At 63.8% G+C, this 12151-nt stretch overlaps 1 protein-coding gene across 2 annotated transcripts in view; it reads right to left on the minus strand.

The window, feature by feature from the left end:
- Positions 1-429: 429 nt before the first annotated feature.
- MLLT1 (MLLT1 super elongation complex subunit) overlaps positions 430-12151 on the minus strand; it is a 57494-nt gene continuing 45772 nt past the window's right edge. For both annotated transcript variants that reach the window (XM_081806916.1, XM_081806861.1), the window contains 6 exons: positions 8234-8321; positions 6272-6380; positions 4024-4123; positions 3614-3685; positions 3373-3444; positions 430-3165 (listed from right to left, as the gene is read on the minus strand). In XM_081806916.1, the coding sequence (XP_081663042.1) occupies positions 3037-3165; positions 3373-3444; positions 3614-3685; positions 4024-4123; positions 6272-6380; positions 8234-8321 (570 nt within the window). In that variant the 3' untranslated portion in view covers positions 430-3036. The remainder of the gene's footprint in view (positions 3166-3372; positions 3445-3613; positions 3686-4023; positions 4124-6271; positions 6381-8233; positions 8322-12151) is intronic.

Here is a 12151-nt window from a genome sequence, read left to right on the forward strand (position 1 = left end):
CCCCACCCTCCCATCCCAACCCATCCCCCATTCTCCCAACCCTCCATCCCCCTACCTTCCCATCCCAACCCATCCCCCCACCCTCTCATCCTTCTATCCTCCAAACCCCCATACCAACCCATGCCCCCACACCCCTACCCTCCTACCCACCCATTCTCCCATCTTGTGAAGTCAGGCTTGTTTTTCAACCCCAACCTTGCTGCCTGCTTCCAAGGAAAGCACACACCATCAAAAACAGGGCCCGAGATCAAATTTTCCACCACTGCTCCTCTGTTGGATTTCCAGTAGTGCCATATGTATTCCTCCAGGATGCCAACCTTGCTCACACTCCTTCGTCCCCACTCCTCCTGCCCAGGCTTGACGCCCACCCCCTCTCCCCTTCCTGGCTGTCCCAGGAGGAGCCAAGCAGAACGAGGCTCTACACACAGATCTACTTTCCCATCTGACTTTATTTCACTTTTTTTTTTCTATAAAACTCCTCCATAATTTCACAATTTAACAAAAAGTTTAAAATCCAGGACAGAAACAATCCTGTAACTTATTACAAACACGATTCTCCTTTATTCCTTTTATCCAGGAGTTGGTCTCGGGCCGATGAGTGTCCTAGTTCCTAGTTGAGACACATTCTTTGTAAAAACCCTTATGGGTAAAAAAGGTATTCGATACCTTTTGTTTTCAGGTGTCGGTTTACATTTTGTTCAGGAGATAGCAAAACACAGGGATTTGCACTGGGGGCAGGGGGCTTAACACTAAACACGCGGCAATCACAAAGTGCTGGCCCCTTCCTATGGAAGCGTCCCCAGAGCCCTTGTAGGCCCAGCTGCCGGGCAGCTGGGGGGGGGGGCGGGCGGGGGAGCAGCTGGGAATGCTGCGGTCAGGGCCCTGGTTGCCTGGCGCGTCCATCAGGTGATCAGGGGGCCAGCACTGGGGCCTTCTGGCCAGAGGAGGTAACTGAGAAATGGGTTGGTGCTTCCGAAGGCCCCAGAAACAGCAGGAGGGGCCAGACACTCTGCCACTGAGGGTGGGCCAAATCCTGGCCTTCCTCCAGCTGCTTCCTGGGCACGGCCCGGCTCCAGAGCTGAGCGCTGCCCAAGTCGCCATGCAGAGCTCGGGAGGGCCTATGGCCCTTCCCAGGAGATGCCCCCAAAGGGGAAAGGCCAGCTCAGGCTCCTGGCATGGCCCCCAGCAACCTCTGTGCACAGAGGGCTGGGCAGCGGCCGCGTAGCCCACATCGGGCCAGTTCCTTCTGTCCAATGTCTTAGAGTTTCCAGAGAAGAAAGGTGCCCCACTTTGGAGTATTGTTGGCCTGCCTGGGGAAGGGGACGGTGACGGCATGGAGCCTGCCACACAGGCCTGCCCTCTTCCTAATACCTCAAGGTAGTGGGGTCAGGAGAGAATCAGAGCAGATGGCGAGGAGTCATGGCGGTTTCCTCTGAAAAGTTCTCAGGCCTTCCCAGCGAGTTCTGGGGATTTCACCAGGGAGGCTGAAGTTGGGGGGAGTCTTGGAGGCAGAGCTCCCCCAGGAGTGTTTAGGGTCTGCCTGACAGACGAACCACAGGGAAGGGGAGCTTGGCATTCCCCGCATCGGAACTCGGGAACTGGAGGGAGGAGAGACCCTCTGGCAGTGGACTGGGGGGAGAGGGGGAGCCCACCTCTGGGCCCCACCCTGGTCCTTTGCCCCACATCTCATTCAGGGCAAAAGTTGGGGTGGGGGGGCCAAGGGGAGCCTTGAGTCGAGATCTGGGGGAATAGAGGCTGAGCAAACAGGGCCCCAACCCCCAGGAGCCCCACCCAAGGTGGGCTGGCGCCATGAGGGCATCCTGGCTAAGAGGAGGAGCCAGCTTGGCCCTTGGAGAGTCTCAGGCATGCGAGGAGTTGGGTCTCTGGATTGGCGTGACTCGCAGGGTGGGAGGGCCAGGCCCAAACCAGAGACACGTGAGCCCAGAAGGGCCTGGCACTGGCTGGGCCCTGGCATGAGGGGCTGGCTCTGAGTCCTGATGCTCCTCAAAAAACTCCACAAACTATCCCGTCTTATTTGGCAAAAGCTCATTTTTTTCAAAGTTCGAAGACTCCAACAACAGAGGGGTGGAAGAGGATCCTATGGAAGGAGGAAGAGGACGAGCCGTTGGGTGGGTGGGGGGGGAAACGACACACGTCAGGGCCTGTGGCTGGTGGAGGCCCGGAGGTCGGCTCCTGGAGGTGGCCGCCAGTCTGACCAGGTGCCAAGCGCGCGGAGGCCCCCGGGCGCCCGCGGACCTGCTGCCCCATTGTAGTGTTCGCTGGCCCCGGGCAGGGCCCTCCGCGCCCCGGGAGGGCAAGACATCCTGGGAACCACGGAGGGGTGACTCCTCCCCTCGCCTGGAGGGGGCCGGGGCTGCTCCGGATCGGCCTCCGGCCCCACGACCAGACCAGTGGAAACATCTTAACCTAAAAGTCCCGCCTTACGCACCCCCCACCCCCCACGTGCACTGCTGTCACGGAAACGCACACCCGGAAGCCGCTCTGGTACCTACAGTGCATACACACGTACACTAGAGAGAACTATACAGACGGAGGCCCAGCACAGTGAGAGCCCGCGGAGGGGCTGTGGCCCTCTGCGGTCCTGGGGCGCGGTGGGGGGGAGGGGGGCTGTGAACCGTTTGGGAAGGCCGGAGGCAGTGCCCTGGCTGCTCAGAGAGGCCCGGGCAGTGAAACCAGGCCCCCGCTGCTGGCCACCTTTCTTCCCCTTCTGAAGTGAGGCCTGGTGCTGCCTTCAACACCAGCTGCTTTCCAAGGGGGGCCCAGGGGACGGCCCCTGAGTACTGGGGAGCAGCGGCACTGGCCTGCCCCCCCCCTCAGCCTCAGGGCTCCCGCTAAGGTGGTGGGGAGGGCGGGCCGGGAGCCGACGAGGAAAGTGCAGCTGGCCGTGTGGGCCGAGGACAGGGCGGTCACTAAGGCAGTGCTGCGGGCGGGTAAGTCGAGAGAGGAGGAGGAAGGCGGGGCCCAGATGTGGCCTCCTGGGGCCCCAGCGAAGTGGGCCCGGCACCCGGCCCAGGGTCATGTGGCCACGGCCTCCAGGTAGCTCTGCAGCTTACGCACGGTGGTCTCGTCCAGGGAGAAGAGATCGAAGTCGAAGGTGGTGTTGGTGACGTTGAAGTGGCCGGTCTCCTCAATCAGGTTGACGATCTAGAAGGTGGTGGCAGGTGGCTTCAGGGAACAGAAGGCTGGTCTGGGGTGGCCCTCACCCCAGCAGGCTCTGAGGGGGAGGGGGAGGAGGGAGGAGGAGGGGGAAGGAGGGCTCCTTGGAGATGCATGCCTGGGGGCACCCCCTGCCCCGGGACTGGACTCCTGGAGATAACCGGGTGGGGGGGCAGGGCAGGTGCCGGCATGTACCTGTTGCAGCACGTTGCGCTCCCGCAGGGCCATCAGCCTCCGGTGCAGCTCTACCAGCTCATCCGTATAGGCCTGGGGGGGGGGGGGGCGCAGGTGCTCAGCGGGCAGCCTCAGCCCCTCCCGACTGCTCAGCCCCACCCTGCCCGTGGGCCCACCCAGGGCCCTGGGGAGGAGGAAGGCCTGACGCACGCCTGGGCTAGGCTGGGACAGGGCACCCGCTGGGAGGAGGCGTCCAGCTCACCTTGTCGTAGGTGCCCCTCTTGAGGATCTTCTCGGGCTTGCTGCAGGGCTCTGGGCTCCTCCGGCCTGATGCCTGCAGGGCAAACCGGGTTGGCTCTGAGCTCCTGCCTTCCTCCCCTCCCCCTGCCCCCAGGAGGCCCTCCCACGCCCCCAGGGCCACTGCCCAGAGCTCCAGCACCGGCCTGCTCCAAGGGCGGCCCATCCTGGCCAGCAGCTATCTCTCTGGGGCCTGGGGGGACCAAGCCCCTCTCAGCCCCCACCCTCAGCCTTAAACCCTTGGAGAACTACAGCCCAGGAACAGGCCAAGGCCCGTCCCTCAGCCCTGCGTCCAGGATGTGACCACCCAAGAGGCCCCCCTCCCCTCCTCCTCCTGAGCGTGGACCGCCCCCGCCCCGGGCCGCCCCCGCATACCTTGCTGTTGGGTGGGGGTGGTTTCTTGGAGGGAGGGGGCTCCCGGGTGGGCAGGCAGGAGTCGGCACTGTTGTCACTCTCACTGTCACTGAAGCTCAGCCTGAACACAGGACACAGCACCGTGTCAGGTCTCAGCCACCCGCCGTCCCAGGGACCTGCGTGCTTGGCTCCTGCCCCGCGGGCCACGCGTACGCCCAACATTCTGGGTTCTGCGCTCCCCCAGGCCCCAGGAGACCAACTTCCCTCAGTTCTAGGCAGCTCTGCGTTCACAGCTCGGAGCCCCAGGCAGCAGGCCGGCACCCTGGGAGGCGTGGGGGCCCCCCGGTGCAGGGCTCCTGGGCTGGAACACAACCCAGTGGTGCTCTGCCGATCTCGCTCCTGAGCTCGGCTGTGCAGCTGGTGGCCGAGCAGATGGAGCTGCCGCGCTCTACAGCGGGCTTCCGTCCGGAGCCGGGGGCGCCCTGACCCCGGGACAAGTGTGCAGGCTGTCTCAGAGGGAAGGGCTCGGCGACTCAGACTTCAGAGCCGCCAACATGTGAACCTACAGCCACGTCTCTCTCACTTGTCTCCGCACAAAACATGCGGGCTGCTGCCTTTAGCATTCTCCGCTCTCAAGGCCCAGCAAGCAGGTGTGGGGGGAGCCCATCCGTGGGCCAGCCACACACAGCACCCCTGGGCAGAGTCTCCACCCGGGACCCCCAGGCCCTTAGGCCTGACCTAGTCAGGAGCAGCCCCCACCGCTGTGGCGTCCAACACGTCTACCGCGCTGGTGGTCCGCCTGCCGCTCTCTCCTCCGGCCTCAAACAGGCTGCGCCACAGAAGCAGTGCGAGAAGCATGCGGACGCACGGTGGCCAGAAGCTCAGCCCCGGGCGCTCTGGTCTCACTCCCCTGGGGTCCGTGTTGTCCCGCCCTCAGGGGGGTTTCTCCCACAAGCAGCATCTGACCCCAGGGCCCCGCTGTCTTCGGGGCCCAGAGGCTGCTCTCTCCCCACCTCCCGCAGCTGCGGGTCACCAGGGGGGACAGGCAGGCGGGCGGTCTCCTTGCTGTCCGGGGAGCACACGGCGTCAGCCAGACCACGCACCCTTCCCTGCCCCCGCGTCCGCGGGGCCCACCAGGCAGCCGCTCCCCACAAAGCAGACGGGACAACGTGGGGTTCTGCCAGCTCCTCCCAAGCAGCCACGGGGCCAGCGTGGCCCCTTTCCCGGAGCCCCAGGAAGCCCCACCTTCCACATCTGCCCCTGGAAAAGGTCACTAAAGGCGCTTACGCACACCCGGTCCCCAGGCTGCTCTGGGAGCCCCTCAGGAGAGGGAGCCCCGTGTGTGAGTGCTCCCGGCTCCCCGCTCCCGGTGTGCACCACACCCCACGGTGCACACTGAAAGCACTGCACCCGGCCGGGCAGGGGACACTGCCGTCCGTCACTTCCGCCCTGCCGGGAGCGTGCTGCCAAATGCAAAAGCCCACTGAAAGCCTCTTTCAGGATGGCGAGGTGACCCCCACGACTAACACAGCACCACCGCAAGCCCCTGCTAGGATTCCCCGAGCCTGGGGGTGCAGACCCAACGCCCAGCCTCTCCTAAAGCGGAGCTGCTGAGGTCCCAAGGTCTTGGCCTCACAGGGAGGAGGAGCTCTAGCAAGACGGGGCCGCTGACTCCGGGGTCTGCCCGATCTGCCGGCCTGGCACTGAGGCCGACTTCTGCTCTGGGCTGGAGGCTGACGACACACAGCCACCGTTGAGGTGGGCTCACTCCAAGGGTCTGGGGACACCCAAAGAAGGAGTTTCAGCTCACCCTGCTCTGAGGGAAGGACAGACGTCACCTTCCCCAGGCCAGTGGGCAGCCACGTCAGCTCCCCATGCTGGGATGTCTGCAGGTCCCAGGAGAGCTTTCAGTCCATCCTCACCCTATGCCACCCATGTGGGTGAGGGGGAGGGGGAAGCGGCCCCCTGGCCCCAAAGCAGAGGAACAAGCCCCCCTCCTCCCATATAGCCTGGACCAGGACTGGCCTGGGACTGCCAGGCCCTGCCTCACCCGCTTCTCCGATGGTGACTGTACTTCCCTGCCGGCCGGCCGGCCACCCGGCCAGCCGCCAAGACAGCCTCGGCTTCATGAAGCTGAGAGCGCGTAGCCCCCAGGTGCGCCTGGGGTGTTCCATCGACACTCCCCTCCTGGCCCGGCCGCCCCGAAGCCCCCCAACCGCAGCGGAGGCAGGTAGAGCCACCCCGGGTCGCCCCCCACTGGCCCAGGCACCTGGAATCCCTCCCAGCATTTGTCTTGCCAGAGGCCTCCTCGCCTGATGAAGAGTCGTCCTCATCGGATTCTTCAGACTGCAGGTCCTCCACCATGGAGCGCAGGGGTCCTGGAGAGGGCAGCAAGGGAGGGAGGGGAGGGGAGAGAAGGAAGATCAGGGCTCTGCCTGGACCCTACAGGTCCCCCTGCACGCCCAGGGCCACATGGAGCATCCTGAAACCATCACCCCAAAAACACAGCCATGCAAACCTGCCTCAGAGGTCCCTCCGGCCAGGGTGACGTCTGCCACCCGCCTCTAAGAAATGCCCCTGTGGCCACCCATTCCTAAGGGACCCCCTGGCTCCCCTGCCCCCTACCTTCCTGGCCCTGCGCACAGGCCTCTGGCCCCTGACCCTGCTCGCAGGCCTCTGGCCCCTGGCCCTGCTCGCAGGCCTCTGGCCCCTGGCCTGCTGCAGGACTGCAGGGCCCCTCCATCGCCCAGGCCGATGGGGCAGCCCTCCTCTGCTCTGGGTGCAGGGAGCACAGCCTCTGCCTGGAGCCACGGTAAGCCAGCCCTGGCCAGCCAGCCCTGGCCAGGGAGGGCGAGGCAGCCAGACCTGGGGGCTACAGAACCCTCCCGGGCAACCTGCGCCCCTACTCCGGCCTGCCCAGCCCCTCAGCAACCCCCTCCGCTGCTCTGGGCCAACTGCCCTCTCCTCTCTCCAGAGGCTCGCGGTTCCAGTCCCCTACAGACGGCATCTTGGTTTATATTCCTGTTACCAAGGCAACAGAGGGACACAAAGCCCTCAATTACCTTGGTCACGTGATCCTGCTTGGGCAGGTCCCCCCTCCCTTCCCCGTAGATAAGAACCCTTGGAGAGTGTGCGGGCTCTGAGCCTCCCATCCCCCATTCCCCTCAGCGACTGCTGTCTGAATTCCAGGCCAGACCCTCCCCCCACCCCCCTGCACAGGCTCCAGTCCCCAGCGCTCCCCAACCCTCGAGAGAAACAAGATTCTAGGCTGTGGGGGCAGGAGAATCTTGGCCCAATCCACCAGAAGAAATGCTTCCGGTTTGCTGCCCCCTCACATCAGCACCCTGCGGGTCGGGGCTCCCAGGCCCACGTGCACCTGAGGAAGGCCTCCCTGCTCTGGGGCAGCCAAGTGGGCCTTCTGCCTTCTCACCCTCCAGCCTCCCCAAAAGGGATGCAGGGAAAAGACAGAAATGCAGACTGAGGGGCTCTGAGCCTGAGAGCCAGCCAAACATGCAGCGAGAGCAGAGCATTTCCTGCCCCATCCCACGAGAGCTATGCTGGGGCAGCAGGGAGGATGGGTATGGGCGTCGGTGGGGAAGGGGAGGAGGATAGGGGGGCAGGCGGAGGAAACGAAGCCTCTATCTGCTGGGGGCGGGGGTGGGGGCGCCGGCAGGGAGGGTGTCTACTCAGGGGTTGGGCCCAAAGAAGAAAGGGGCTCCTCTCCGGAGGCCCAGAGGCACAGACAGGCACAGCTAGGGGCCCAGGAGACCGACACCAAAGATGAAAAAGCCCCAGAGAGAATAGCACTTTGCACACCGGCTGGTGGTCGGGCAACCGGCTTCTGTCTCGCCCTTTAGTACACACTCCCTGAGCCTCCACCGACCTCCGGACGCGCATCTCCGGGGGCCTGGTCTGGGAATTCCAGGGCTGGGCTCCCCCACTCTTCCTGTCATCCAGGGCCTTCCCCATCACCCGCCCCCGGTAAGCTGTCCATGAACTTTTATAAAAGGCAGGGGCAGCAGCGTTCAGCCTCGGGGCGTGTGGACGCTCAGGCAGGGAGTGAGCCCCCATGCAAGTCAATCGTGTGGAGAAAACTGTCCTGACGCCCCTTTGGTTGGAGCCCAGACCCCCCGCTGCCTCACTGGCTCCAGGCGGCCAGGGGCTGCCCGTGCACAAGAACATTCCCACTGCGCCGAGGCCCCGTCCCCTACCCCCCCTTTGCACCACGCACCTTGACTGTGGTTCTGGGAAGGCTCGAAGTCCGAATCTGAACTGGAGTCAGAGCTGGAGCTGGAGTTGGATGGGCTTGACTGGGCAGACTTCAGCCCGGGGCAGTGCGGATGGGCAGGGCAGGGGAAGAGAAAACAAGAAAACTCTCTCAGTCCAGAGGGAAGGAGCGGGCACTACATGCCCTCTGGCTGCAGGAACACCTGGTCGGTCTCCACCCAGATCCCGATGCAAAGGGTCACCAAGGCACCAGACCCCAGCACCCCTGGCCTAAGGCTCACACAAGCTCTGGGTCCCCATTCAAAATGCAACGAAGGGACTTGAAATTCCTAGCAGTTCCAGGACAAGCTGCAGACCACATGTCCAGTCCGTCCAACCTCCTGGGCAGGAGGACAGCGCCTCTGCGGCTGCTCGTCTGTTTATGGGTCCTGCCCTCCTCTGGTGACGGCATGCGTCGGCTGGTGTGGGCAGTGGTGCTGTAGGGAACAGCTGAAGGGTCTGGACAGGAAAGGTGGGTGCAGAGACCCAGCTTCTCGTCCTGCCCCTCGTTTCTTCACAGCCCATCCCGAGGCTGAGGGACGACCCAAAGCTGTCTTCCTGCCATGTGCTATCACCCACCGGGTGCCTGAGGTCATGATGAGCATGTGTGCACATGACAAGCAGGTGAGGACACGGTGGACTGGAGCCTGTCCCGTCCTGCCACAGCCAGTCACAGCCCCTCCTCCTTCCTCTTCCTGCAGCCAGCCACCCCAAACTCAGCCACCAGGGGGCAGTAAAAGCCAAAATAGGACACCAGACCATATGATTTGGGGGGGGATGGTTAAGATACCTGGGGGTTGCACCTGCCACGGGGGGACACACGCACGTGGCAGGGGCCTCTGGCAGAACAGAGGTGGCATCTGTTCCTGAGCCCTTGGTTTCTGCCAATAAGCTACTCCAAAGGGGCAGCACAGTAAGCCATGGGCCTGGGGCACAGACTCCAAAGGGCAGAAGAGCAGAGCCTGCAGCTCAGAAGGTCTGCCCTGGCCCAGAGTGCCCCAACGTGCAGGGGACCCAGCAAGCCTGATCTCGGGACAGGGCCTGTCCAGCCCTCTCTCGCCTCAGGGGACCCTCTGAAGGGACTGACAGCTTCAGCACCTGGGACCAGGCACCCCCCCACCCCACCGTCACAAGGAGGGAGGGGACCAGGGGACTGACAGAGGCACCCCACAGCATCTGCTCAGTCCCAGCAGGTGCCGCATGAGAGAAGACCCCAGGAAAAGAGCCCCTGACCTGCTGGCGGACAGGCTGGGGCAGCCCCCAGCCCGCGGAAGGGGCTCCAGGAAGGCCCAAGTCCTTCCTCACTCCATAGATCCACAGAGTGATCCAGGCTGCCCAGGGACAGATGCCGGATGAGTTAAAGAAGTTTCTCTATGGGTTACCCCAGCCTACCGGAACCCACTCCAGGCCTTCCCAATGTACATACCCCTGCTGACGCCCCCTACTCACCCACCTTCACGCTGGCCAGTGCCGTTCCCTGGGGAGCCCTCCCTGGGAAAGCCCGCCTAGCCTGCCATCAAACACCGACCACTGAAGAGGTGCCACACAGACCGGCGTGACCCCCGACCCCCAACGGTGTGGCCCCTCCGGCATGCAGACCCTGGAGTTCTTATTCTGGTGCAGGGGTGCCGGGTTCTGACCCTGGCTCTCTCACCGGCGCCTCTGGTTTTAAGCCTCAGTTTCCCTACCTATAAAAGAGCGACTTTGCTGGGTTTTGCTAAATGTGTGTCTGTACCAGATGCTAGCACACCGAGGTCGAAGCCAGCTGTGCCACTGACCTCTGGGGGCACAGAACTCGGACAGGAGTGGGCGGGGGGCATGGGCAGCAGGGGCCGAGCACTAGGCCAGAGGCGGCAGCAGCGCCTGGTCAGGAGACTCAGGTCAGTGGACTCTGGACGTGGGGAGCCCCCCAGGAACCGGCCTGGGTCCCATGTCAGAACAGGCAAGCACTGGCGTCATCCCTGCCAAGCAGTGAGACGCGCTTCTCAGGAGGACTTGTCCCTCTTCTTTCCCCGCCCATCCAAAGGGCGGGGGAAGGGAATCTGGAAGAGGTTTCAGCCCAAAGAGCCTAGAGGAGATGTGGGTCGGAAAGTGCAGAGGGGTCACTGTAAGCGCAGCCAAAGCATGCTGGTGCTCAGGCCACATGGGACGTCCAGGAGGAGGGCAGAGGGCCACCTGGGCCATGACCGGATGGGAGCCACTGGCTCAGGAACCCCAGGGGCCAAAGAGACTACAGAAAAGCCACCGGAGGAGCTGGGGAGCTCGGCCCAGGGACTCAGACAAGGAGCCGTGCGGCCACCTCTGAGGGCTACGGGGAGAGGCAACTGGGGGTCCACACACAGGGCTTTCAGATGCTGGTGCTTCACACGGCCTCCAGGGTCGATGGCCGGGGAGGCCTGTGTCTGGGAGGCTATCCTGCCTCCTCCACCATAGACCTCTGCACCTCACTGAGGTCCCAGGGTTGGCAAATGTCCACAAGTCACCGTCCGGCATCCTATGGGCGGTTTGGCTCTCACACGTGCATGGACCTCGAGTGGCTAAGGCTTGTCGTTCGGAGGTCTCTCGGGACATGGGAAGTGCTTCTTCAGCCAGGAGAAACCCCCAGGCTTCCTCAAGCAACTCCAGCCTTGGGACACAGTGCCCAAGGCCACAGACACCGGATGTCTAGCCAGCCCACGCAGAGCAGCCGCCCCCGCTGTCCCCACTGTCCCACACAGCCTGCCAGGGGCTCACGATGGCCACACCAGGATGGCAGCGTGGGCACCTGCGGCAGGGCACCATGTGCAGCTCAGGTGGGGCTCCAGGGAAGGGGGCTCCACCTCTCCCCCGTGCAGGTCGGCAGCCTTGCGCACGGAAAGGCCTGGCCTGAAAGCACCTGAGGTGAGGAGGAGGGAAGGGCACCGGCCCAGAGCTGCAGATGCTGAGCAGACGGAGGAGACGGGCCAGAACAGGTGCTATCAGCACCCAAAGAACCTCCAGGCGCCAGGCGAGCTCCTGATACAGCCCGGTGGGACTGCTAGGAAGCTTCCACAGAACAGGACCCGGGGTTTCCAAGTTCACTGGCAGACGGAGTCTCCTGGCCGGGACAGTGCGGGGCACACGGCATTGACAGCTCTCTGTGTGCGTGTCCCTACGCCAGTGGGGTGCACGGTTACCCTCACGGGCCAAACTGTCACCCCCAGCCCGCGCCGTCGCCTCCAACAGTCTGCCCCTGGAAGCCACACACTCAAGACATCGGCACTGCAGACCCAATCATCCTGTGGCTCCGTCTCTGGGAGCCACTCTCCAAGTCCCAGCAGAACTCTGAGCAGCAACACCGGAGGCAAGGTTTGCCACCCAGAATGAATGAGGATTTAGAAACGCAGGAAGGCACTGGGGGCTGGGACTGGGGACACAGGTGGGGGCCACTCAGCCACCCATCCGGCCATGCACCTATCCTCTGACCCCCGGATGCCACACGGCACTCAGAGAGGGGGCCGCCACCGGAGGCCCCAGTGAGGTCTGGCTACTGGCTGCCCGGTAGCTCAGCCATCTCTAATGGCGGCCTTCAGAACCGCCTGGAAAAGCTGCTGCGGCAGGAGCCCCGCCTGCGCGCACAGAAGCAGGTGGTGGGTGGAGTGAGGAGGCTCCGTGGCCAGCTGTGGTTCCCAGAGCAGAAGAGCGGGATGAAGACGCTCAGGGATGCCCCACTAGTGGAGGGAGCGAGTCTCCTGTTGGACTGACCCTGCGGTGGCCAGGGAAAGGGCAGCGGTGACGCACGATCACTACCGAGACCCTGGCCCGCGCGGGGGGCTGCCCAAGGAAGACAGCTCTGAACCAAGCACCAAACTATCATACTCTACCAAAACCACTTTTCCCTAAGCACTGTCTCCAGAGTTTCCTG

This window comes from Leptonychotes weddellii, chromosome 1 (assembly GCF_054177405.1).
Source record: "Leptonychotes weddellii isolate Sample4059 chromosome 1, ASM5417740v2, whole genome shotgun sequence".
Lineage (NCBI taxonomy): Eukaryota > Metazoa > Chordata > Mammalia > Carnivora > Phocidae > Leptonychotes > Leptonychotes weddellii.